This window comes from Hydractinia symbiolongicarpus, chromosome 5, assembly GCF_029227915.1.
Source record: "Hydractinia symbiolongicarpus strain clone_291-10 chromosome 5, HSymV2.1, whole genome shotgun sequence".
NCBI lineage: Eukaryota > Metazoa > Cnidaria > Hydrozoa > Anthoathecata > Hydractiniidae > Hydractinia > Hydractinia symbiolongicarpus.
In genome coordinates, this window is record NC_079879.1 from 3747152 (window position 1) to 3773351 (window position 26200).

Consider the following 26200-nt stretch of genomic DNA (forward strand, 5'->3'; position numbering starts at 1 on the left):
TCCTGAAAAACTCAGTTTTAAAACCAGCATATTCAAGACTTATGGTTAGTTTAATAAAGGTCTAGTACCCCCGCTATATCAACTTCATTATTTCACACTGGCCTTAATTTTTAAAATTGTTTTGCAAACAATCACCAAGTTTAGTACGGGGTTGAAGCGTCTAGTCCTTCTTTGAGAGCTGGAAATGCAAATTTATTTTATGTGCCCTCAAAGCTTTGAAAATAGCTACATACTTTGGTGCACAACCAACAACAATTCCAACAAACATCGAAAATTAAACGAGTGTGCATGTTCTATTTCATTTTTCTTTCTAGAATAGCGAGTGATATAATATAGCTAGTCACAATAATATGACAAATTTTTATTGAAAAATAGCAAATGATTTTTGCTCGTTGCCACTACAAGGATTCTGGTTGGCCCAAAATGCCTGTATAATATGGAAGGACAAGCTTAGGCAAATAGAATGTTCATTTACTTCCAAAAAAACCCTGTGCTCTTTTGATTCCATCTAAATTATTTTCGAAACGCAAAATGTTTCCAAAATAGGTAGATTCATATATCTCTTATAGTAATACAGAGACTGTGTCTGTTTGTAACAGTCAATGTGAATGTGTTTATTTTCCTTTGATGTTGCCGAAAATGCATGTCTAATATGTTAAGTTTTCTGACGTTCGGCGCGACTTTAATAACACTACTTTAACGTCAATATCCCATATTAAATTACTGAAGCCATTACAGCGCACCTAAAATTTTGAGGCTAAATACCTTGGAAACGAGGTAGTGACGTCAATCATTTTTCACCGCGTGGGTAACTAGGGACCACCTGAGACCAATTTGGGTAAGTTTCCTAAACCTGGGTCCCTAAATTCGTTTCGGAATGAACGGGTTGATAACGTCATCAAAAAATCTTCAAACAGTATTATCTCTGCAACCCCTTGTAAAGGATACATGATCCTATACATTTTCTTGATCATTGTTTCAAGGTCTATGCAATGAAGGTAACAGGGATATAAATTTCTGAATTTTTATTTCGCGTTTTAACGGGCCATTGACGTCAGCAAAATTTTTAAACCCTTATATGTCCTTAGTCGTTTGTAGAAAAGTATGATCCTATACATTATTTTGATCAGCGTTTCAACCTCTACACATTACAGGCAACGAATAAACTAAATTTCCCAATTTTTTTTTGGATTTGCAATGCTGACGTCATAAAACCGTCTTAAACAACCAACTTTTTCAATATGCTCATTCAATTTAGCTAGCATCCTATCCTTTGTTAACTCAAATGAGCTTGTTTTCTTTCATTGATGCAATATGTCTTTTTCAAGTTTCAGTTTTAGTATTTTTCCCGCAAAATCTAGTTGTGCCGGTTAAATGAAACTGCTTAAACAAGAGGACCTAGGGTGTTTTGCATTTCTCAAATCTTTTAATCATAACTGTGCTACGAATATACTATGAAGACATCAGGATGATTTTTGCCCAAATGTTAAGAATATTCATGCTGGAACGAAATAACACCACTCTTATAAAGAATGAATTCCACAGTTACAGACATACGGAAAAGGTCTAAATATACCGTGAGATATTTTTAACATGGCTGCACATAGGTTTAATTTTCAGCTTAATTAGCTGATACAAAGAATTTAGACGTACAACTTGTAGTCTTAACACTAGAAAAGAAAGGTTCGACTAGAAGCAGTTAGGTCAGGATAATTGCAAAATAAGGCATCAATTGTCCTAAACAGGCGATACTCACGTGACTAAATTTGCCGCCATAATCCTAATTTCAATCCTGACTGAACAAAGTTGCGTGTGATCATAGGTTTTGTGTATTTGACCCATATCGTTCTTTTGTCAAATAAGAAAGTGTTGATATAAGTAAGAGATGCAACAGAAGCTGGTTCAATATATTGAACTACTCCTAAAAATTTACTTTTCTAATATAAGTCAATCCTCCTAAAAACCCAATTGGGTTTTATTGCATATGTGGGATATCACTGTTCTTGGGAAGAATTTCTAAAGCTGCCTGTGGAATTTCGAAAATGGGGTGTTGTCTTTGATCGGTGCAGTAATTAAAAATTTTTTTAGCGCTGACTACCTTTGCAGACATAGACAACTTATATACAAACTTTGCATAGCTTTGTTTTACCTAGAAAAAAAAGCAACATGTTTGCAACAGCTGCAAAAAGGTATCAAGAAATATTGTTTTTAATGATCCTAAAGTCAATTTTTACAATTATGTATAATATGTAATATAAACTGTTTTGTCTATTTCTACTGGGACATTTTACCGAGGTCAAAAGAGGCATAACCGAGGGTAACAATTGTGGTAAGAGATAAAGTATTGGTTAACTGAAAACTATTTCCCAAAAGGTTTCCTAATAATTGTGTAAAAACCAACAGCATTTTGACTGTCTTGTGTAAAAAACGGGTTTTGTTGACCATTCCGGGGTGGAGAGGGAAAATGCGTGAGGCATACTTTCCCTAAAGGTTAGAACGGTTAACACAATGACTCTGAAACTTTTGGGTGCTCATTTTTTATCATCTTAAATTCATAAAGACCAAAAAAAGTTTAGAAAAATTTCAAGCTAATGATATGCTATGCAAAATTTTTTAAAGCTCTAAATAATTCAATTTGTTATTTCCTTTATTAAAGTTCTATATTTAAGGTTTGTATGTTGTAAATTGTTCAAACAATTCACTTCTCTTGCTGAAAACACCCATATTTTCCCCAAGCCCTAATGTTTTGGTGAAGTTACGCCCACTTAAGCCCTAAGAATTTTTCAATTTTTCCTTCGTTTTTTGAAGAGTTTGTGGGTTGGGAACCTGTGAAATTATTCATGCTGATACAAAACTGTAAAAAAGTATCTTTCCAACAAAGAAATGATTAAAAAAAGAAGCTACATACAACTGACTGAAATAAGCGTATCAATCTTTCCCAGTATTTTTGTGCGATTGGTGCCTCAATAAGTTAATGGACAATGGCGAAATAGTAAAAATGAAATCCAAAGTACAAAATAATACTTGGTTTAGATATTTTTAAGTAAATATCGCCAAACATTTATGTCAAATACTAGATTATCAAACAATCAAATTTTAACTAAACATCCTGACGTCAGCAAAAATTATTGCTGACAGTCGTCATTTAATTTAGTACTTTTTTTGTTGGATAAGTTAATTTTTTTCAAGCTTTTAAAAAAGCTGTTTTGTAGGTTATATATAGTTACTAACAAAGTTTGAATAAAATTTGGAGTTTTTGCATGTTGTATTTTTTCGGCTGTATTACGTATTGCATTTGTCGCTACCATTATTGCTATGTTCCGTTGTGTGGCTTGAATATTACAGGTTCTGACCGTCCAGGTTGACAATCAGTTGACGGTGGAAAATACACTGTAAAACCGTCATAAACACAAAGTGATTTTTAATTGTGCAACGAACATGTGGAAATTTCTAAACCATTTCAAAATTCCTTTTGTTGATGCATGTGCAGTTAGTTGGGTTTTAATGTCAATTAAAGGAGTGTATGATAGAAATAAAACAACGATATTTTCTCACAGTGAAGAGGATTCGATGTGCAGAAACTGAAACTGCTATATTCACCCAAGCCAGCTATGCCATGTGCAGCAATTAAAATTGTTGTGATCTAAAAATTTCGATCATTTCTGTTCACTGAAGAAAAATAAACTTCACTTCCTCGTGCGTCATACATGTAAAATATTACCAAAAATAGCGTACCGACGCATAATCTTAATTACAAATGGCAGGTTTGGCGTTCGAACAAACCACATCATTCATTTTAATCTTTCCGACAGAAATAGTGTTCATTAATTGGAAACTCATAATTTAGAAGAATTAGTCGAAGCCGCAGACCCTATAACAAAACATAACGGTTAATCTGTATTAAAAGAGAGAATAGTTTGCCATTAGTGTTTGGGAACTTGTAGAGAACGCTATGTAACAATCAACCACTAAGAACAGGTCTTTTTTAAATTGCCAGCTTTTCACTGAGAAAAATAAAGCATCATATTACCAGTATAGCATGTTTAAATAAACTGTTAAAAGAAGCATCTAAAATACTTGCATCATTTTTATAAAACTTTGTGGTTAATATTAGTTCTATGAACTTTAGGACTCTCCCTCTATTTCCGAAGATTTAAAGAATATATACTTGGAATCATATTGAAACTTTTAATCACACTTGTCGAGAGAAAGTTGCATGACTTTTAACACAAAGAAAGTCTCGATAGCTATTGATGTTTTTGTTGTTTTGAAGATGTTGTTCATGAAAGCAAAAAGCGTGAATTGGAAGTTTTAAAAAAAAAAAAAGTGTGAAGAAGAAGCTGTTTTAAATTAACGAACATCCAGCCAAGAAAAAACCGAAAGTTGCTCAACACAAAACAATAATAAACTTATGTTTTCTTTTTATTTACCTTAAGAAAACCATGCTGTTAAGCGTTCGCTGGGAAATTTTACCGTGCAAATGGTAAAGTAACACAGGATCATACAAATGTTGGTCCTCGGGTGCTATATGGAGACAAGGAATTGAGAGATTGCGCAACTATAAATCTGGAAATTTGCAAATCCAAACATGTAAAAATTATTTGCACATTGTAATATTAAACATATTTAGGCCATGTGTATATGAAAAATGGGGTGGTTTTAGATCTCTTTACACGGATAATTTTAGCCCTCACCTTAAACAAACATGGTAGACCAGCAGTCTTTGTTTTGTGTTTTAACTAAATTTATTGATAATGTTGCTTTGATAACTCGAAGCCTTAGTAGCAGCTCTTTTTTTGAGGCAGTGGCGTATACAAAATATCGCAGCAACTAAAAATTTAATGGCAAAAAAATCCAAGGAGGGCTAGAAGAACGGATAGTTAGTGAAGAAAATTATTAAACGGAAATTTGTGCGATGACGAGCGGAAAAAAACTTTTGAATGCCACGCTCTAAATGGATAAAACTTACTGAAAAACCTCACATTTCACATAACTTTAGATCAACAGAATAATATAGCCATGACAGCTAAAAAGAAACTTGCTGTCGCTCTATGATTTTATAAAGACATATGTTCTCTATGACAGCAAATACTTTTGGAGTAGCATTATAACAGGTTAGGGTTGATGATGGTTGTCCATCAAGATCTACCTGCAAATAAACGCTTGACCAAACATTCAACGCCGAATCACACCTGGCTATATATAGGCTATATAGAATATAAAGACCGTGCGAACCGGCAGGTTTATCCATGGTCTACCGACTATATGACGCTTTTTATGGGCTTAACAATTAAAAAGGTGAAGGTCGAACTGCAAGTTTCGTCCCACCTGTAGTTGTTGCATTTCCATACTGGATTTAAGAATTAAAAAGTTTGATTTTCAATGCACAGGGCTCTTATTTTTTTCTAAATCTCAAAAAAGCTCCTTCCAACCGTTATCACTGCGATTTGTTAGCATGTTCTAAGGGAAGCGAATCATCATAACACAGTGACATTATTCCTTGAATCACAAAATGTTTGAAATTTCGTTGCCACTCTCTCTTGCGTGAACGCTGTTTTTCTTTTATTTATATTGCTTGACAATTGCACGACAAGAAGCGTATTGAAAATACCAAATACTGCCATGACTAAGAATGTGAAATTCTCGTCAAAAGGATAGCCTATCGGATTTTTATTCATGCTCACGCTTTTTTTGTTGCTTAGCGACCAAGAGTATAAACTTCCAAATACGGTAGGTACAAACGTTCTAAAAAAAAAAGAATAAGATATTTACATAAGTGTTCATCATACAGCCTCTGGTAATCGTCTGGTTTAGCAGTCTAAACAAATAATACTAATACTAGCTGTTTCCCGTGAAAGAATCCACTGTATTCCATTTAATTTATGTAGCAGATATATGTCCATCAAAAAACAAACAATACAGCAGTGTGCATCTTACATCTGCATTATTATATAAATGACCAAAAAAAATAAAGGTTTTCAACAACTGCAGTATTTATGTGACATTTAAAATCTAAATCTACTAAAATTACTGCTCTGACCATCTGACAAATGCGAAAATTATTCGGAAAAAAGTTTTTAAAAGCATTTCAACATACATCTCAGCCATAAAATTTAAATCACTCAAAACGCCACATATATACAAAGAAGCTGATCAATGTCAAACACAAATCTCTCTCATTGTATATGTCAAAATCAGTTAGTTTATTGCAAACCCTGCCAAAGGTTGACACAAAATGTGAAAAATAAACAATAAATTTTGCCTAAGTAGAAATTTTTATCTAAGGTGTTAAAAAGGGATTTGCAAGGATAAATTATAATGCAATAAAACATTATTTGACATATTGCATACGGTCCTTCCTCACCAAACTTTAGACAAAATGCCAACAAAATAACGGTGTTTAAATCTAAAATTAATAAAGTCCTTTTAGCAATTTGCATGCTGTTTTACCATCAATAAAGTAAACAAAATTTCAAATCTCACATAGTATTCTGTCACAAATTTTCATAAAATATATATATAAGTCATAATGAGTCATGTTAAACAACATCAATCAATCTGAATATAAGTTCATTTTATGTCAATTTTTGCACCAATTTTGCAACACAAAATACAAATTCTAAATAATACTAAAATCTCTTATTTTGGTCCTTCGCATACTGACGGTCTCCCACAAAAGTTTAATCAAAATGTAAAAAAAGGGAGGTAACGACAAAATCAAAGTTTGCAAAATTTAATTATTTCGGTAAATATATCTACTGCATATGCCCTCTAAAACAATATTTTAATCCAAAATGCCTAAGAAAGACAGTTTGCAACAAAAATCAGTTATTTCGATAATATTGCATACACTCTTTCCTCACAAAAGCTTCACAAACTGTAAAAAAAAGAATGGTTGTAGGGAGTGCTTCTGATTCAACAAAAAAAGTTTTTTTGACATATTGCATCTAGCCCTTACCCATTAAATCTTACACAAAATTTCCAAAACTATATACGACTTAGAACACATCAAATTTAAATCGAGAAGGATTAGTCATTTCGATATATTGCACGGAGTCCTCCGCAGTAAGAATTTATACAAAATATAGAAAAACAAAGCTTGCAAGGTGTAAAATTGAATTCTTCTTCTGTGTATATATATATGGTCCTTCCTCGCAAAATTAACATAAAATGTCAAAAAGGTTCAGATATAACATCTAACACAACAAAAATCAGTCCTATCAGTATATGTCATGCCATTGTCTTCCACCAAATGTTCCCCTTAAAGTTTCACAGACACAGCCTGTAAATTAAAAACAACTAAGATCACGTGTTTTGGTCTATTTCATACCATTCTGTTCCAAATAACTTATAAAATGTAAAAATTGAGTGGTAAAACAGAAATTTGCAAAATTCCATTTTTTTATATGCATGTATATTATATGCCTTCTACAACAATAAGTTAATTCAAAATGTCAAAAAGAAGAAAAAAATAGCTTACAAAGAGTATAAAATTGAAATCAACAAAGTAGCTCTTTTGGTGTATTAAATATAAGCCATACGCACAAAAGTTTACACTAAATGTAAGAAAATGGTTGTGTTTAGTAATTCTAAATTAAGAAAAGTCAGTTCTTTTAGCATGCTGATTAAGGTTTTTGCCCACAAATTCTTACATGAAAATGTCAAAACCACAATTTGAAACAAATTAAATTTACATTTTAAAAATAAGTAATTTCTGAACTTTATTTTCAGAATATTTGGAGGAAAAGAACTTCGCAAACCAAAAAAACCAGGAAAATGTTTAAAATCTTCAGGGTTAATAACGTTTGATGGGTTTTGTGGGAATATATATACTGGGAATCTTTAGTTTAAAGCTAGCATTAGCTAGCTACAGCAGCTAATAGCTAGTCACTTAAATATAAACTGGAGACTTAGCTAGGTATAAAGAACATGGCTACATATATATATATATATATATATATTCCTAGCTAGCGAGCTAGTTGTTGGTGGTGGTTGGCTTTTTATGATGCTAGCTATAAAATATGTCTGGCAACAATAATATAATCAAAACTGAAAATAAAACATGAAAAAACCTTACAGAACCTTGCTATGATTAATTTATAAAACCATGCTCTTCTTCAAATGTTTTTTTAAAGATTTATTTTGAATGAAAGAGTAGAGAATACTCAAAAAGAACAGCCATCTTTTTCGTAAACACAATTTCCGTTTTATGCTAGGAACTTCATTTAACAGTCCGTATGCTTTGTGAATATCTAATACCGTTTCATATGTAGCGATACCTATATATATATGCTAACATAGAGTTTTTTGGCATAAGGGTATATATATTTATATCGTTATTAGCAGCGGGTTATATATTTACACCTTATGTGCGATTTCTATGAAGTACATCCCTAATCTTTTTAGTTAAATTTTAGCGTACAGCCACGTCATAAGAAAGTAACCCGTGATTTCCGTGTCGTGGACTCACAGTTTTAGTCACGCAAGGGAATTAATATATAAGATAATAATCTTTAATATTTTCTTCCTGACTAAGTTATTCCTTGATGAGCGTGCTATAATTGGGTGTGTTTTTTTATTAGTTGATCTGTCGTACGGATTTTCGATACTTTTCTGTGCTACGAAAATCAAACTAAATAAGTTTTGAGTTTTTTGTTTTGATTTTTAAAAAATACACCATTTGTGCTTCCCTAAAACCGTAAAAGCATTAAGATTAAGAGATCTTCCCTTATAAAAACTTTATCTGTCGGATTCGATATTTTTTTGGAGTTATTTTTTGTCTTTCGAGCTAAATACTATCGAAAGAAAAAAAAAAAGACCAATGAATGTTTAATTTTTCCCAATTTACATATCATTAGAACCACACAATCCTAAAAATAAATTTTGTTTTTCACGATATCTTTTGCAGGATTCTTTATTTGCCAATGTTCGATCTGATTTGGGTCTCCTCACAAAATCATAAACATGTTGCTCCACAAACAAGGAGCAATGCAATGACTTCACAAATAAGATAAAGTCACAATAAAAGACGTAACAAGGTGACAAAGCTTGTGCCTTTTTATAGCGTGAAGTATTATTCCTAAGAAAGAAGTTTCTTTGATATCGGATAGCTTTTATTTGTCTGTCGGACGGATTTTTAATTTTTTTAACCCTATGTTATTTAATGTTCACAGCCTTAAGAATTTAGAATAATTATTAAACTGGCGCGGAAACGTATTCTCAATATAAAAATCAAAACATCGCTAAAATATTTTGTCTCAAAACACTGTAGTAATTGAAATCAGAGCAATTAGTTACGCACGGTAAATCTGTCGGACACGAACTCTTTTATTCTTTTCTATAAGTTATCCAGTGTCCCTGATGAATATTGCTTCCGATTATATTGACAGAAGGACAAAAAAATTGATAGTTCAGTTAGGTAAGATATGAATGCAGAAACCAGGTTTGTTTGCAGAAAATTTTTTAAATTTAGTCTATCTGTCAGACGGACGATATTCATCAGATGGAAGGTATAAAATACGCTAGATTTCCCACATAAAGCAATTGTTAGCTTGGAAATGATCTACAGGCTCTATCAAATGATAGGCATTTTTTACTTGTAAAAGTTTAATTATCCCGTAATTACTAATATTAGAATCGTCTGTCCTACAGATTAAAAAGTTGGGTACATAGTAGAACAACTCGTGTTTAAAGACGCTAAAATGGTTTTATATTGAAACAAAATTAGTTTCTGGTTCCTTTATCTTTCTCTTTAGAAATGTACAAAATGTAAATCGAAATTTCGAAAAATAATTTTTTGGAGAATGGTACTAATTAAAAAACAGCCCCAATTATTTACCTGCAATGAGCTGATCTATTAAAACAAATTCTGACAAAATATAATACGACTGGTATACTACACAAAAAAAGCGCTCTATTTTTTTTAAAGTAAAAATGTAACAAACAAGCTAAATTTCAGTAGATAAATCCATCGCCGTCGACAAAAATGCAAGACATGGAATCTATTTTCTAATGCTTTGTATCTTATATATTAATTCCCTTGCGTGACTAAAACTGTGAGTCCACGACACGGAAATCACGGGTTACTTTCTTATGACGTGGCTGTACGCTAAAATTTAACTAAAAAGATTAGGGATGTACTTCATAGAAATCGCACATAAGGTGTAAATATATAACCCGCTGCTAATAACGATATAAATATATATACCCTTATGCCAAAAAACTCTATGTTAGCATATATATATAGGTATCGCTACATATGAAACGGTATTAGATATTCACAAAGCATACGGACTGTTAAATGAAGTTCCTAGCATAAAACGGAAATTGTGTTTACGAAAAAGATGGCTGTTCTTTTTGAGTATTCTCTACTCTTTCATTCAAAATAAATCTTTAAAAAAACATTTGAAGAAGAGCATGGTTTTATAAATTAATCATAGCAAGGTTCTGTAAGGTTTTTTCATGTTTTATTTTCAGTTTTGATTATATTATTGTTGCCAGACATATTTTATAGCTAGCATCATAAAAAGCCAACCACCACCAACAACTAGCTCGCTAGCTAGGAATATATATATATATATATATATATGTAGCCATGTTCTTTATACCTAGCTAAGTCTCCAGTTTATATTTAAGTGACTAGCTATTAGCTGCTGTAGCTAGCTAATGCTAGCTTTAAACTAAAGATTCCCAGTATATATATTCCCACAAAACCCATCAAACGTTATTAACCCTGAAGATTTTAAACATTTTCCTGGTTTTTTTGGTTTGCGAAGTTCTTTTCCTCCAAATATTCTGAAAATAAAGTTCAGAAATTACTTATTTTTAAAATGTAAATTTAATTTGTTTCAAATTGTGGTTTTGACATTTTCATGTAAGAATTTGTGGGCAAAAACCTTAATCAGCATGCTAAAAGAACTGACTTTTCTTAATTTAGAATTACTAAACACAACCATTTTCTTACATTTAGTGTAAACTTTTGTGCGTATGGCTTATATTTAATACACCAAAAGAGCTACTTTGTTGATTTCAATTTTATACTCTTTGTAAGCTATTTTTTTCTTCTTTTTGACATTTTGAATTAACTTATTGTTGTAGAAGGCATATAATATACATGCATATAAAAAAATGGAATTTTGCAAATTTCTGTTTTACCACTCAATTTTTACATTTTATAAGTTATTTGGAACAGAATGGTATGAAATAGACCAAAACACGTGATCTTAGTTGTTTTTAATTTACAGGCTGTGTCTGTGAAACTTTAAGGGGAACATTTGGTGGAAGACAATGGCATGACATATACTGATAGGACTGATTTTTGTTGTGTTAGATGTTATATCTGAACCTTTTTGACATTTTATGTTAATTTTGCGAGGAAGGACCATATATATATACACAGAAGAAGAATTCAATTTTACACCTTGCAAGCTTTGTTTTTCTATATTTTGTATAAATTCTTACTGCGGAGGACTCCGTGCAATATATCGAAATGACTAATCCTTCTCGATTTAAATTTGATGTGTTCTAAGTCGTATATAGTTTTGGAAATTTTGTGTAAGATTTAATGGGTAAGGGCTAGATGCAATATGTCAAAAAAACTTTTTTTGTTGAATCAGAAGCACTCCCTACAACCATTCTTTTTTTTACAGTTTGTGAAGCTTTTGTGAGGAAAGAGTGTATGCAATATTATCGAAATAACTGATTTTTGTTGCAAACTGTCTTTCTTAGGCATTTTGGATTAAAATATTGTTTTAGAGGGCATATGCAGTAGATATATTTACCGAAATAATTAAATTTTGCAAACTTTGATTTTGTCGTTACCTCCCTTTTTTTACATTTTGATTAAACTTTTGTGGGAGACCGTCAGTATGCGAAGGACCAAAATAAGAGATTTTAGTATTATTTAGAATTTGTATTTTGTGTTGCAAAATTGGTGCAAAAATTGACATAAAATGAACTTATATTCAGATTGATTGATGTTGTTTAACATGACTCATTATGACTTATATATATATTTTATGAAAATTTGTGACAGAATACTATGTGAGATTTGAAATTTTGTTTACTTTATTGATGGTAAAACAGCATGCAAATTGCTAAAAGGACTTTATTAATTTTAGATTTAAACACCGTTATTTTGTTGGCATTTTGTCTAAAGTTTGGTGAGGAAGGACCGTATGCAATATGTCAAATAATGTTTTATTGCATTATAATTTATCCTTGCAAATCCCTTTTTAACACCTTAGATAAAAATTTCTACTTAGGCAAAATTTATTGTTTATTTTTCACATTTTGTGTCAACCTTTGGCAGGGTTTGCAATAAACTAACTGATTTTGACATATACAATGAGAGAGATTTGTGTTTGACATTGATCAGCTTCTTTGTATATATGTGGCGTTTTGAGTGATTTAAATTTTATGGCTGAGATGTATGTTGAAATGCTTTTAAAAACTTTTTTCCGAATAATTTTCGCATTTGTCAGATGGTCAGAGCAGTAATTTTAGTAGATTTAGATTTTAAATGTCACATAAATACTGCAGTTGTTGAAAACCTTTATTTTTTTTGGTCATTTATATAATAATGCAGATGTAAGATGCACACTGCTGTATTGTTTGTTTTTTGATGGACATATATCTGCTACATAAATTAAATGGAATACAGTGGATTCTTTCACGGGAAACAGCTAGTTTTATTATGATTGAACAAAAACATTTTCTACTCGCCCTTGAATGAATGATGAAAAAATGAAAATGAAATTGTGTATAACTCACATTACCTTTGTGGTGTTCTTCTTTCTTAAGTGCCTGCCTAACAAATCTTGCATCTTACTGCTGTTAAATATCAGACTTTATTTATTCATATATTCTACCATTGAAAAATTTCCCCCGATAAATTACATAAGGAAATTTCCTCTTTCTTTATTGGAAAATGACATATTTTAAATCTTTAAATCTCCTTACCTTCCTACTGCAGAAATTGTCATGGACAATCCATTTACTGTTCCAAGATAATTTGATTCGACAGAATTGTTTAACATTACAGCAACTGAAATAACTGATCCTTCGATACAAATTCGCATCAAGATCAAAAGCGCAAGAAGAAGCATCCAAAATATTATCCTGATATAAAAAATATAATGCAATACCGTTTCTTTATAAAACGAAATGTGAAAAGCTTCCAGATGAACACAGATGTAAAACTATAAAATTTGGTTCATGGTTCTTAATTCACAAGTGACGAACAATGATGTGATAAGGACTACAAGCGTTTGTATAAATTTAGCGATTCATTTAAGAACGTATAAACGTCCCTTAAGAATTTACTGTGCGCGATTTTACCTGTTGGATATGATTGTCAGCGGAACGTGTAATGGCAGCAGCAGAGATTGGAACAAGGTACAGCATACAAATACCTACAAGTTGAAACGTTATATTAAGCAGTGATCAGCAATTTGTGGACGCAAGATTATGCCTATCTAAAGTAGACACTTTGGAACAAAAAAATGTTATCCAGTTTAAAGAGATGCTCGCTTGTGTGGGAATGAAATGACGAAATGAATTGTCTTCGATCTAGAGTTGTTCACTTTGAATATATTCCTTCAATCGTGTTATAGAGCGCATCTCTATAGCACGATTAAAGAAATATATTCAAAGGAATATTGGGATTCTCGTTAGAGATGGTCCAATATATCTTGGTCAATCAAAATCATGCAAAGTCATGTTTATGTATTCTTCATTTATTCATTCAACAGACATACAGTACTGAATTATTCCGCAGTTGATAAACTATATAATATTGCACCAAAAGTTCAGATAGACTGCGGATAAACTCATAGCACCTCAACAATGTATGTGAAGTCAAGTAAACTAAAATGACAAATTTAATTGAATTTAATTTTGAATTGAATTTACTAAAATCAGCTTACCAGTTTTGCTCCAAATTTTTTGACTAGCTGAAACAAAAAAATACATATGCATCGATCAAGTACTAACTGAGTAGTGCAAATTCATACCATTCATAATTTTATAACAAAATTTTTTCAGTGTTTCATACTTTTCTTAATATTGAAAGTTTGACATTTGATGTTTAAATCCTCCTTCAGAATAACAAATACGATCCAATAAAAAAAACGAAATTTCTTTAAATTTTGATACTGAATTAAAAAAAAACAGACAGTCACACACTTTTGAATGACAATATACTTTCAGGATTACAAGACCCAAAACGTACCCAAAATGTTTTGGATATGTGCACATTCATGTTGTTTTTCTGTTTCACGGAATTGTCTTCTTGCTTCCAGTAGTGATGCAAATAACAGAACTGGTTCGCTTAAAGGGGCTACGAACCGGTTAAAATTCTTACTCTCCGTATATCTTGCGCACATATTTTGCGCAATGAACAGACCAGTGCACTTTGCTTGCCGGTTCAATATTGTTTTTTCGAAAAGTATATTACAAAGAAATATAATCAAGACTAGAGAAGATAAAAATTCTAGATATATCTATATGTTCGAGTCTGTAAATTACATACATGCCGGAAAAATATCCAGTTTGTTTTTCGCCTCCATCGGCTTGACTTTAGTGTAAGTCACTAAAGTCGAAAACCAATAGCCGTTTCGTAGCCCCTTTAATCATTAGCATTTCTCCTTAAAAGTATGATATATCAAAATATTGCAACTTACCTTCCACTTCAAAGATGTTAACTTTAATTATGGTATGGTATATGTCGTATGGTATGGGATGTTACGAAATTGATAGAAAACACCACGAAGGTCAACTTTCTGCTTCTTTACGATACCGTACCGTAAAAAAGTAAAAAGTTGACATTCCTTGTGTTTTCTACCAATTTGGTACGCCCCCTCCATTCGTCATATTTGCAAGGTGTTTCGTTTAACTTATTTGGGATTTAAATCGATTTTTAAGTCATTCATTTGCTTGGGGTGCGCTATTTATATGGCAGAGCCGAGGTTTAAAACCTCATTATGATTTCAGCGACTCAATTTTGATATATACGAAAAAATTTCCTACAAATCCTCTCGGCGAGCTCTTTTTTAAGATGACAGGCTTACTGAATCGGGTATGTAGCACTTACAAATTGAAATGAAACAAAAGGAAATATATATTATGTGTGCTCTTGCAGATAAGATACTTTGAAATAGAGAAGTAAACTTTAAGGCTAGTAAAGTGGACGTAACTATAACCATGGCATAAACGTATTAAGAACATAAATGACGCTGATAAATTACAAAGAAACGCAGAATCAATTTCCAATAAAGAACGCGTGAAAGGTTGATTTCACACAGTGTTTTTCACTGTTCATACTCAATATTTTCAGAGAGTGTTATAGATTCATTACCTTGGCAAATAAAGCTACTTCGAGGGTTATCGTTACCATAGCAACAATGAGTAGGGCTGTACCAATTTGAGTAATGTTAAAATCGTAACCTCCTAAAATCACATTTAAAAAGTAATGTAACAAAAAAGCATACTTAATTTGTGGCTAGTAGAAGTGGCTTTTATTGTAATTAGGAATTGGTTTGTCCTTACATAAAAGTTCCACACAATTCTGATCGGTTTATTATGGTGCATACATGTTTTCACATAAAAACAGTTTTGCAAGAACACAAGCTTTGAGCCGAATTACTATTTCTCAAAACTATGAACAACCTGAGCTGCCCATGATGTGAATTTTTCTGATGTAAATTATAATTCAATTCTCTTTCAGCTAATAATTTCAAATTGAAAAGAAAGATTATTAACTCAAACATGTTGCTTGATTTCAGTCAGACACAGAGAGGGATTATTTTATTCACAACAAGAATTCTTTGTTGTGCGCGATGCGAATGATTGTCTTCGGCACAAATAGGTAAAACCAACATAAGACAGAACTTTAAAGTTATGTTCTTGAGATTTGGAACTAATCAAATAAATTTTTCAAATTTTTCTTAAAAAAAGCGTGCAGCTGTATCAAAAATTATGTTTCCACATTCAAGTATGAGAACATAATAAAACTATTCGCATTTTTGACTTCTTGCTATTTTTAGCAGAATAAAAAGTACAAATGTTACGGAGCGATAAAAAAGTGTAATAACGAAGACACACACCGTATTGTTTCGACGTTGCAGCATATAGTGGAAAGAATTCGTCGTACCCTACAGCTAGCGTGTTGTATGACGCATATGCAAAGCAAACCAGAATGCATTCCCTACGCCTAAAGATTTAGGACCGTATTAAAATCAGCCCTTTTCTACAATGCGAATTCCAAAGTAACACGAAGAATCATAGATTCATTATTGTTATTTCATGTAACACGTCAGGTACAAGAAATTTTGTTCAAATAATTTCTTCATCCTTTTTTAAAAAAAATAAAAGTACAAGAAGTTCTGCAACTTAACTGGTTATTGAATTATTTTTTAGTTGATTTTAATACGCATTTTATTTTTCCCTTATTATTTGGTTGCAAAAGAATAACAAAAAGGTACCTTCAGTTCAAACTTCTAAATTGGCTTTCCTTATAATGGAAATTTTATAACAAAAGCAGAAGTCTAATCAATAACTTTACCTCAAAATATTTCCAAGTCGCGAATTTTTAAAGTCACATGCGCAACAGCAGGACCGGGTTTTATATTCTACTATTTCATTTTCCACAACATCAACAATTTCGTTTTTCTTTCCGGAACTGCAGACAGACGATTTGTTTGAAGTTAAAAGTTTCGTCTTTTCATCAATTGTCATGCTGGAAGAAAGTTTTTTCTTTTCTTTAATTTTCAAATCTTCTGTTTGTTGCACATTATTTAGTCTATTACATCCGGTAAGGTGCAATGTGCGTTAAGCTAAGGAACTTTTTACGAAGTCTTTAACCTTAGTCCGGGGTATTTCAAACATATTATGACCGGGAGGGAGGAGGTTATTCCAACCCGACCAAACTTCCGCTAGAATTTTTGAAATAGAATCAAAATTGACACGCTTATAATACGTCTAAGGAACAAAATGACAGCAATAAATTTTTTGCTTATGTTCGCATTTTTTCTGTGACGTCATTGGGAGCTTTTATTTTGTTTGCTTAAAATTCAATTACTTTACTTTTACAAAGATTTTTAACATCATTCTGTTTAAAGGTGAAATCCCCCCCTCGTCCGGACCGAATGGAGTTACCAGATTTTTATCGCTGTCAACGGTCCTTAAGAATTTTAGAGGATAAAATGTTTTCCAACAGCAATAATTTACCACAGCTTATAAAATTACCGTCACCTCCATCAAATTTAGTCCTTAAAATTGTCTCAAAATTGCGCAATGCTTCCAGATTAGTTTCTTTTAAGAAAAGACAATTTAACTATTTGAACTACGAGAATCCTGACAACTTTCTAACAACTAAAATGTTGGGCCTCGACTACTTAAAGAAAAACAATGTAACAACCATACCTTCTATCACGTGGTAAAATATAAACGGTCAAACATACGGCTACCAGTAGAGCGAAGACGACGACAAGGTGCGGTAAAAGAATTTGAAATTTGGCAAAAATTGAACCTATAATAATACAAGGATCATACAATATCTTCATTTTTTTAATCATTTTCTCTTCATTCAAACTTGTTTTTAGAAGACATTGAAAAGCATTTCTTTAGGAAAAATCTTTTTATAGTACTTAAGAGCCAACTGGGCAACCCACATAAAGTTCATCTGGAAAACAGATTACCCGTTGCTTGAGCTCGTTTCCATTTGACTGCAATTTTCGATTGTGTTTAACTTTCACGCGCGAAATAAAACAAGCAAGGTAGATGCTGTTCTATATAAGTACTAACAAGGTTTGCAAGTTGCGTTGAGTTGTGTAAAATGAAAGCCCAATATTAGTAAGGTAAGTCAAGCGGTAAAAACTTTAAGATCAAATCTATGCACCTAGAGGACGACAGTATTGGACATGCAAACTTTAGAAAACAAAACAAACACAAACTATTTCACTTAGGGACTGTTTATATGTTGCCGGGCTAGCTTTTAACTTGTGTTTATATAAAAAAAATTACTTCGGTTAGGCGGAATGGCTCTAAACAATGAAAACATTAAATAATATAAAACAAAAGAAATATTTTTTGTAACAAAGATTTTATTAGTTGAGGATAATAAACTCATCTCGCTTTGTTACTGTTTAAATGAGAGAATGTTCATCTCCGCCTATCGTGGTCTCGCCTCTAAGAAACGAGATCTCGCCTATTGAGCCAACCCGATTGACCATATAAACAGATGAGTAAAAATATGAGGAAAATGAGAAACAAGCGAGATCTCGGTAAGCGGGCCAGCCCGCCAACCGGGCTCATATAAACAGCGCCTTACCTGTAAATATACTTGGGTAGCTATCCACAGGAAACGCCAGAAATGCTAAAGTGAAAGTTTAACATAAAATCTGGCTTATCAATAAGAATTTTATTAAACGCATACTCACTTAGCTGGGCGACATAATAATCACAAATTTATAGAAAGTGTTCCCTTTTTAATTGACTTAAGACAAACGAGTTAACAACAAGGACACTTGCTAGAGCACTTACCTCCGATGCCTGGTCCAAGAATTAATCCAGTAGAATAGGAACACATTAGTAAAGACATTCCGAGAGCCTATATAATAATAAAACTTAGCAAAACTAATCAAAACTTTCAAGAAGATTTTTTCTATCTGGGAAATGGGATAAAGGAATTATTTTTGTATTAAAATAGATGAGACTAAATGCGATTTGGTTGAACATGCAAGCAATCTATGGAAACCATACACAAATATTGTCCCATATATAATTCCATAGCTATCTAACTGCTTGGTCAACCAGAATAAAAGTTGTTAATGGGAACTAGGCTACTTGACACTAATTTTCGTCCATAGATTTTTTCTATGTAAACACAGAAAGTCAAACATTTCTAAAGTGCATGTGTTTGTAAATGCAAAATACTGTACTTGATTGGTGTCGTCACAAACGTCCGCCATTATTGCTTTCGCAATAACATTTATACCTGAAATTAAAGAATTAAAAGTCTTCTAAAGACTGAAGTGAAAATAAGCTTTTATATTGTGTATCCATAATTTTTTTATAGGGATTTTAAAAGAATTTTAACATTTCAAATCTGACAATGTGCAATGCGTGGAATTACAATACTTCAGAAAATAAACGTGATTATGAACTTCAAATTGTTTATCATACATTGAAACTGTAGAGGTTCTGTCAGCCGCCTTACGTACCCATAAAACAGCCTTGTATGCATCTAGTAACGATCGCCCATTCGAAAGTGGTACTGAATCCAAACGCTAACGTTGTCAATATCAACAACGCTGTCGAAAGTATGGTGGAGAATTTTCTTCCTTTGATATCCGCAAGATATCCCCAGAAAAAGCTAAAAAATAGCATCATATTGCAAAATGTTATGTTGTAAATTTCACAAAACGTGTAATGTTCAGGCTCGCTTCCATTAAAAAGTGAGCGCGCACGAACAAAAGAAAATGAGCCTTTAAGCTTAGAACTCAGCTGGCACTAAAGAGCACTAAAGAGCACTAACGAGCGATATCTCGTGTTTTTTTCGTAAGTGAGAATTAGTTTCAACGCTTCTTAGTGTTCGTTGTCGTTCATTACTGCTGTTTTTCGAGCATTAACGAGCACTAAGGTTTAGTGCTTTTATTTTTGATAACAACACTGAGATTCTAGTGCTCGTTTCATTGTTTTCTTCTGAGATCAAAGGTGCCGACGTTCGTGCAGGAATAATTTGTACAGAACATAACTTCCAAATGACTAATTAAAGTACGTTTTATGCTCAAAAGAGATCTTAAATTAAGTATTTCTCTCTTATAGTGGGAATCACTTTAAAACAGACGCTCATTTTCCAGTGCTCCCTAGCGCTCATTTTCCAGTGCTCTTTAGTGCTCTTTATGCTCTTTAGTGCCAGGTGAGAATCAAGCCTTAGAGTTTTCAGTCGCAAGAAATTAAAGTTATAAAATCGAATACTTTATATATAATGCACAATTTTTTTCGTGAATTATTCATTAATTTTAGCGTACAACAGCTTTACACTGCCGCCAGATAAATATTATTGTCCATAAAGATTTTTATAAAAGAAATTATGTCTTTTTGATCTAATTAAAAACCATTTCAACAATTACAATTGAGTTACCGATTGCTTATTTATGGAGTAGACACTAGTTTGTTTCAAAGGGAGTTGGATAACACTAAGACCCTAGAGTTCTGGCAGTTTAACTTCCCTACATGAATTTTCAAAAAGAAACTTATTTCGCGTAAGATAAAGTATTTGTACACTTGGCTTGGGTTACTATAAACTCCACACCGTTAGTTCATGTTAGACTTTCCTGTAGTTAAAAATTTCAAGTTATACCTGCATAAAGCTCTACCCGCAAATAACGCGGATCCAATTAAACCAGCGTAGTAACCTGCAAAATATAATTAAAATGAACGTCTTAGTAATCCACAGCAGACGCGATAAGAAATGTTGGAAACCGCAACAACAAATGTTAGAAACCGCGATAACAAATTTTAGAAACCGCGACAACAAATATTAGAAATTGGGATAAAAAATGTTAAAAATTGGGATAAAAACTTATGGAAAGCGCGACAACAAATGTTCTAACCTTATCTAAATGTAAACATTGCTTGTTTGTTCCTAAATATGCTGAATTTGAGCTTTTGAAATTCGAATAAACAGGTTGATGCATGAACTTCATTTGCGAGAGTGTACGCTCAGCAGGTATTCATCTAATATGATCTCCTTCGCTATAGTTCGTGCACAACAGTCTATTCTCAGAATTATGGTTATATTCTAGCAAAAGGCTTAAATACAAGGTTCTAAGAAAGGATATTACCTCTTTCAGTTTCACCAATACCAAATGACTATAAAAAAGTAAAAAAAGTAAGATTAAGATTAATGAATTAAAATGTAATAATTGTTTTCAACTCCAAAAAAATTTTTCCGCGGAACGAAAAGGACAGAGGAGATATGCTTCTGAGCATAACATGCGTACTTCAAATGTTTGCATCTTGTGAAATTCTCTATTCCGTTTCTTTCCCGGGAAAGTAGAATTAAGTTTAAAAGCTGGTCTCCACTTGTTGAAGTAGTTCCCGGACAAGAAAAATTTCAACATGCGCATGTGCATTAAAATAAGTATACAGCATTATCTGGAAATTGTTTATGGATTGAACGGAATTCTAAACATTAAGAAATTCCAATATTTTTTTAATTTCCCAGAACATAAATTTTTCTAGCCAATAAAGCGAGAATAACATTACGTGTATCAACATTGAAGGGAACTGTGAAAAGCTTTGCATTCAAGATGGCGGCTGATATGAATTAAAATATTCCAGCCGGGAAAAAGATCTCAAAAAAATTTTCTTCTCTGAGAACTACTTCAACAAGCATAAATAAGGAAACGACTGTTAGAAAATTAGTTAACCGATCAGATTATTCGAGAAAATTACAAGAAAAAAAAGTTTTGTTTTGTCTTTGTTCATTCCACCGAAAATTGTTAGAAGTGAAAAGTAGCCTTAAAAACTAAAAAAAGGCCTGGCATGATCAAAATAAAAATGACGTAGTAATTCTAGTGACACACCTCTTCTAACATTCTAGTGTCACTTAGTTGTAAAATGACAGACAGTATGTTGAAAATGTCCTCACCGTCACTAAGTGTGGAAGAAACGAAAACACCATAGTGATAGTAAGAGATGAAAATAGCTAAAGATAATAAAAAGTTATTGACAAGTAATAAAATGAGGTCTAATGAGTTTTCTGGTTGTTCCATTTTGTTATCAAACATTTCTTCTTTCATATGTAATGTTTTTTTAAGTATAGTCTTTCTGCGTGGACAGAGATCTTTCACTACTATTTCCTACAAATATAACTAATAAAAATCATATTTGAACAATTTATCGTAAAACACTCGTTTTATCATTATTATATGCAAAAAAAAACAGTTCGGTGCAACGGATCTGTTTTCAAGAATAAAAGAAGACAATACGACTCTGTCTTAACCCAAGTAGAATGAAAATAAAACGTACCATCAGACAGAAGAGCACTGTTGTTATACCAGCAGGTAACACTGTAGTATCATCACCATAAATCAGTCTTTTTAATCTACCTTTGATCCCCATGAAGTTATGGAGCGGACTAACATAAAAATTGCAATAGGTGAACAACAAATGTTAAAGATACTACACTATAAAATATATTATAAAATATTCTTTAACCCTATTCGGTCCGGGGGGGGGGGGCGGATTCCGCCCCCCCCCCTGACGTTTTTTTTTTAATAACTACGGAGTGCTTTCTTATATGGCTATGATACTTACTGAGTTTCAACATTTATCTATTAGACACCTGCATGCTAAATTTTTAGGTCCCATACCTTTCAGAGGCTTTGATATTGGCCATTACTCGAAACTACCCCTAAAATCTCTATGAAATCCTTATAATGGGGAAAATATAATAACTCCTGTTAGTATTATCCTAAGAACTTGAAACTTACAACACAACTTTTTTCCATGAAGAAGAATCATTTTGAATAATTTTGACACGTGACTAATCCGATTTCCCGATTTTGTGGGATTATACCCGAACATCGAAAAAAAACGGATTTTCGGGCAATTTTTGGCAATTTTTTATCCGATCCATGTAAAAACCGGAAGATATGTTAAAAAAAATTTATTTAGCTATCAGAAACTTCAACCAGAATGTAAAAATTCGATCTAGAACAAAAGTAATTATATTTTAAGCAGATAGTTGCATTTTTAACAATTTTCAAGCTTCTGATGACGTCACAGAAAATGTGCTGACGCAAGCAAAAATTTATTGCCGCCATTTTGTTCCTTTTATGACGTACTATAGGTGTGCCAAGTTTGATTCAATTTGAACAATCCTATGAAAAGTTATTGAGGGGGGGCGGAATCCGCCCCCCCGGTCATAGTATGTTCGAAAAACCCCGGACCGAATGAGGTTAATAATATTTATTTAAAACATGATAGATATTACTCCATCTTATTTAATAGTAGGTCTTCCAAATAAATAGAATGCGTATGGTAATGACGTAGAACTGATATAAAGAAACTATGCGCTATAAAAGGATTTTTTCCCAATTAATATAGATTTTTATTAAATTGTTAGGTGTCTGCTGTAAGGCAAAGATGAAATAGCTGCGAGTAGAGACAAAAGTTTTTGTGGCTAACTACTAGTGTGCATTATTCACAGAAGCTTCAATCAGTACAGTAACCAAACCCCCTATTTCTCCTATACAGTAAACAACCTCCTATTCCTCGACATAAAAAAGCAAAAGTAACTCTGGTCAGGTTGAATTGTAAACATCCTCTGCATGCCATTTTAACAACAAATTAAACATGTACTGTGGCAAATCACTAAAACAATCAAATACAACTCACGATGAAGCCACGTGTTAAAAATCTCTGTGTAGTTTCCTTCCTATAAAAGGTAGTTTCCACTAACAACATATTGTATGCATGTTGTACAATTAATTTTATGAACCTATATCCAATAGGGTGCAATTACAAGAACGATATAAATAATTCACGCATATGCTTTAATATCTTAAATAAAATTTTCCACTTGGAGCGGCAAACAACAAAGTCATTTTGGCGTCATTACATTGCCCGTCGGTAAAATAATCGCACATTTAATAGCGGATTCATATGGAAATGCTTTGTATATACTACAAAGACCGTAAAATTTGAGTTTTGACGTTGCAGTTGTTTCTCCATCGTAAATTAAGTCTTTGGAAACATAAAGGGGGTATTTCATATAATTAGTGCACCCCCAAGAAAACGAAATGACACCAAAAATCGGATTAAATCCGATATAAGCTTTAGCAAAAAAAAAACCTATTTCAACATGGCGGAGGAGAAGTGGGGTAAAACGCAATTTTTATCTCGAGTTAAATTTCTGTTTTTTGCATGCATATTTGCGATACGAATGTTTCTTTGTTCAATACTAATGTTATAGACATTTAAGATCAACTTTTACTATTAACAACGCTTTTTTGTTTAGTGCAGCACTCTAAGGGGAGAGGGGAGAAACAACTGCTAACGAATATACATGGAACATTTTTCAACATTTTTTCAACAACACTCATGTACTAACATGCTGGTAAGTATTTTTTCTAAACTTACAAAAAAATTACACTCATCCATTACATGCCGAACAAAAAAATATCTTAAAATACATCAAAGCCTTAAACTTTATAAAGAGAAACAAATAGCAAAAAAAAAACCCTCCAAACTCTAATGCACCTTTCCCGATTTTTATTAATTAAAATAATTATGACGTCTCCAAGCTTTTATAATGGTTTCATGCTCTTCAAATAAAGATATTCAGTTAGAATGACAAATTATCATGACAAAACTGAAATATTTTAAAGCAATATAATCTTCTGATTTTATTTAGATTTGAAGAAAATATTTTTTTTTAAATCGAGGCTTTTCTTAGAAAGCTCGTCTATATGAAAGGATCCTAACTTTGAGGTAGAAATAGAGACACTTAACCGACAGAAATATTTACGCAAAATATTTAGCCATTTCTTCTACCTTTTGATAAGGAACTTAGGGATGAGAATTATTAGAAAATTAGAACAAAGTCTATTCTTTAATAAATGATCTACACACGTGACTGCATTAATGCGAAATTATGCTTATGATTTCACGGAAAAATATTTCCGTCACACGAGTGGATATCTAACTGTGGAACCACATGAAAAAATTTCGGACACAATCTGTGAAAAATGCATATACCGAGAAAGCATTTTCAAAATACCGATACCGAGAATCATTCTCAAAAATATTCTCAGAAAGTTGTTTCTCCATCGTAAATTAAGTCTTTGGAAACATAAAGGGGGGTATTGCGGATGTGAAACCTCTTATCACTTGGCCCTTTCATATAATTAGTGAACCCCTAAGAAAACGAAATGACGCCAAAAATCGCATTAAATCCGATATAAGCTTGAACAAAAAAAACCATTTCAACATGGCGGAGGAGAAGTGGGATAAACCGCAATTTTTATCTAGAGTTAAATTTCTGTTTTTTGCAATGCGTATTTGCGAAACGAATGTTTCTTTGTTCAATACTAATGTTATAGACATTTAAGATCAACTTTTACTATTAACAACGCTTTCTTGTTTAGTGCAGCACTGGAAGGGGGGAGGGGAGAAATAACTGCTAACGAATATACATGGGACATTTTTCAACATTTTTTCAACAACACTTATGTACTAACATGCTGGCAAGTATTTTTTCTAAACTTACAAAAAAATTACACTCATCCATTACATGCCGAACAAAAGTATGCCCGGTCAATAAAATATCTTAAAATACATCAAAGCCTTAAAAAAAAAAAAAAAAAACCCTGGCAAACTCTAATACACCTTTCCCAATTTTTATTAATTAAAATAATTATGACGTCTCCAAACTTTTACAATGGTTTCATGCTCTTCAAATAAAGATATTCAGGTAGAATGACAAATTATCATGACAAAACTGAAATATTTTAAAGCAATATAATCTTCTGATTTTATTTAGATTTGAAGAAAATATTTTTTTTTAAATCGAGGCTTTTCTTAGAAAGCTCGTCTATATGAAAGGATCCTAACTTTAAGGTAGAAATAGAGACACTTAACCGACAGAAATATTTACGCAAAATATTTAGCCATTTCTTCTACCTTTTGATAAGGAACTTAGGGATGAGAATTATTAGAAAATTAGAACAAAGTCTATTCTTTAATAAATGATCTACACACGTGACTGCATTAATGCGAAATTATGCTTATGATTTCACGGAAAAATATTTCCGTCACACGAGTGGATATCTAACTGTGGAACCACATGAAAAAATTTCGGACACAATCTGTGAAAAAATGCATATACCGAGAAAGCATTTTTAAAATACCGATACCGAGAATCATTCTCAAAAATATTCTCAGATAATAGAAAAACACCTAAATCTATATAATTATAATATTTTATGTTAGATAACAACATATAATAATAACATAACAATATAAAAACCTTACCTGCTTGACCAGCTTATGCTTGCGAGTGTTATAAAAAGATGTCATATGTTTAATTCACAAGGTTTATTTAACAAGTAAAAATCTATTCAAGTATTTAATGTCGTAAATTATTAAAAGCTTTTCTAAATCACCCATTTGCTTCACATTTATAAATGCA

The 26200-nt window shown here is 32.2% G+C and overlaps 1 protein-coding gene across 3 annotated transcripts; it reads right to left on the reverse strand.

The window, feature by feature from the left end:
• Positions 1–5377: 5377 nt before the first annotated feature.
• On the reverse strand, positions 5378–26200 carry LOC130644245 (uncharacterized). Of its 3 annotated transcripts, XM_057449775.1 has the most exons (18): positions 26044–26200; positions 23407–23446; positions 22036–22144; positions 21656–21712; positions 20847–20874; positions 20363–20417; positions 19221–19372; positions 18939–18994; positions 18541–18607; positions 18329–18373; positions 17422–17527; positions 16562–16735; positions 16104–16210; positions 15356–15447; positions 13926–13952; positions 13339–13412; positions 12961–13119; positions 5378–5745 (listed from the first exon to the last, which is right to left on the reverse strand). In XM_057449775.1, exons 3-18 carry the CDS (start codon positions 22126–22128, stop codon positions 5478–5480), a joined length of 1560 nt encoding a protein of 519 aa, XP_057305758.1. In that variant the 5' UTR covers positions 22129–22144; positions 23407–23446; positions 26044–26200; the 3' UTR covers positions 5378–5477. The 3 variants fall into 3 exon arrangements, with proteins under 3 accessions (XP_057305758.1, XP_057305760.1, XP_057305759.1); XM_057449777.1 differs by lacking the exon at positions 23407–23446; XM_057449776.1 differs by lacking the exon at positions 26044–26200 and having other exon boundaries at positions 23407–24614.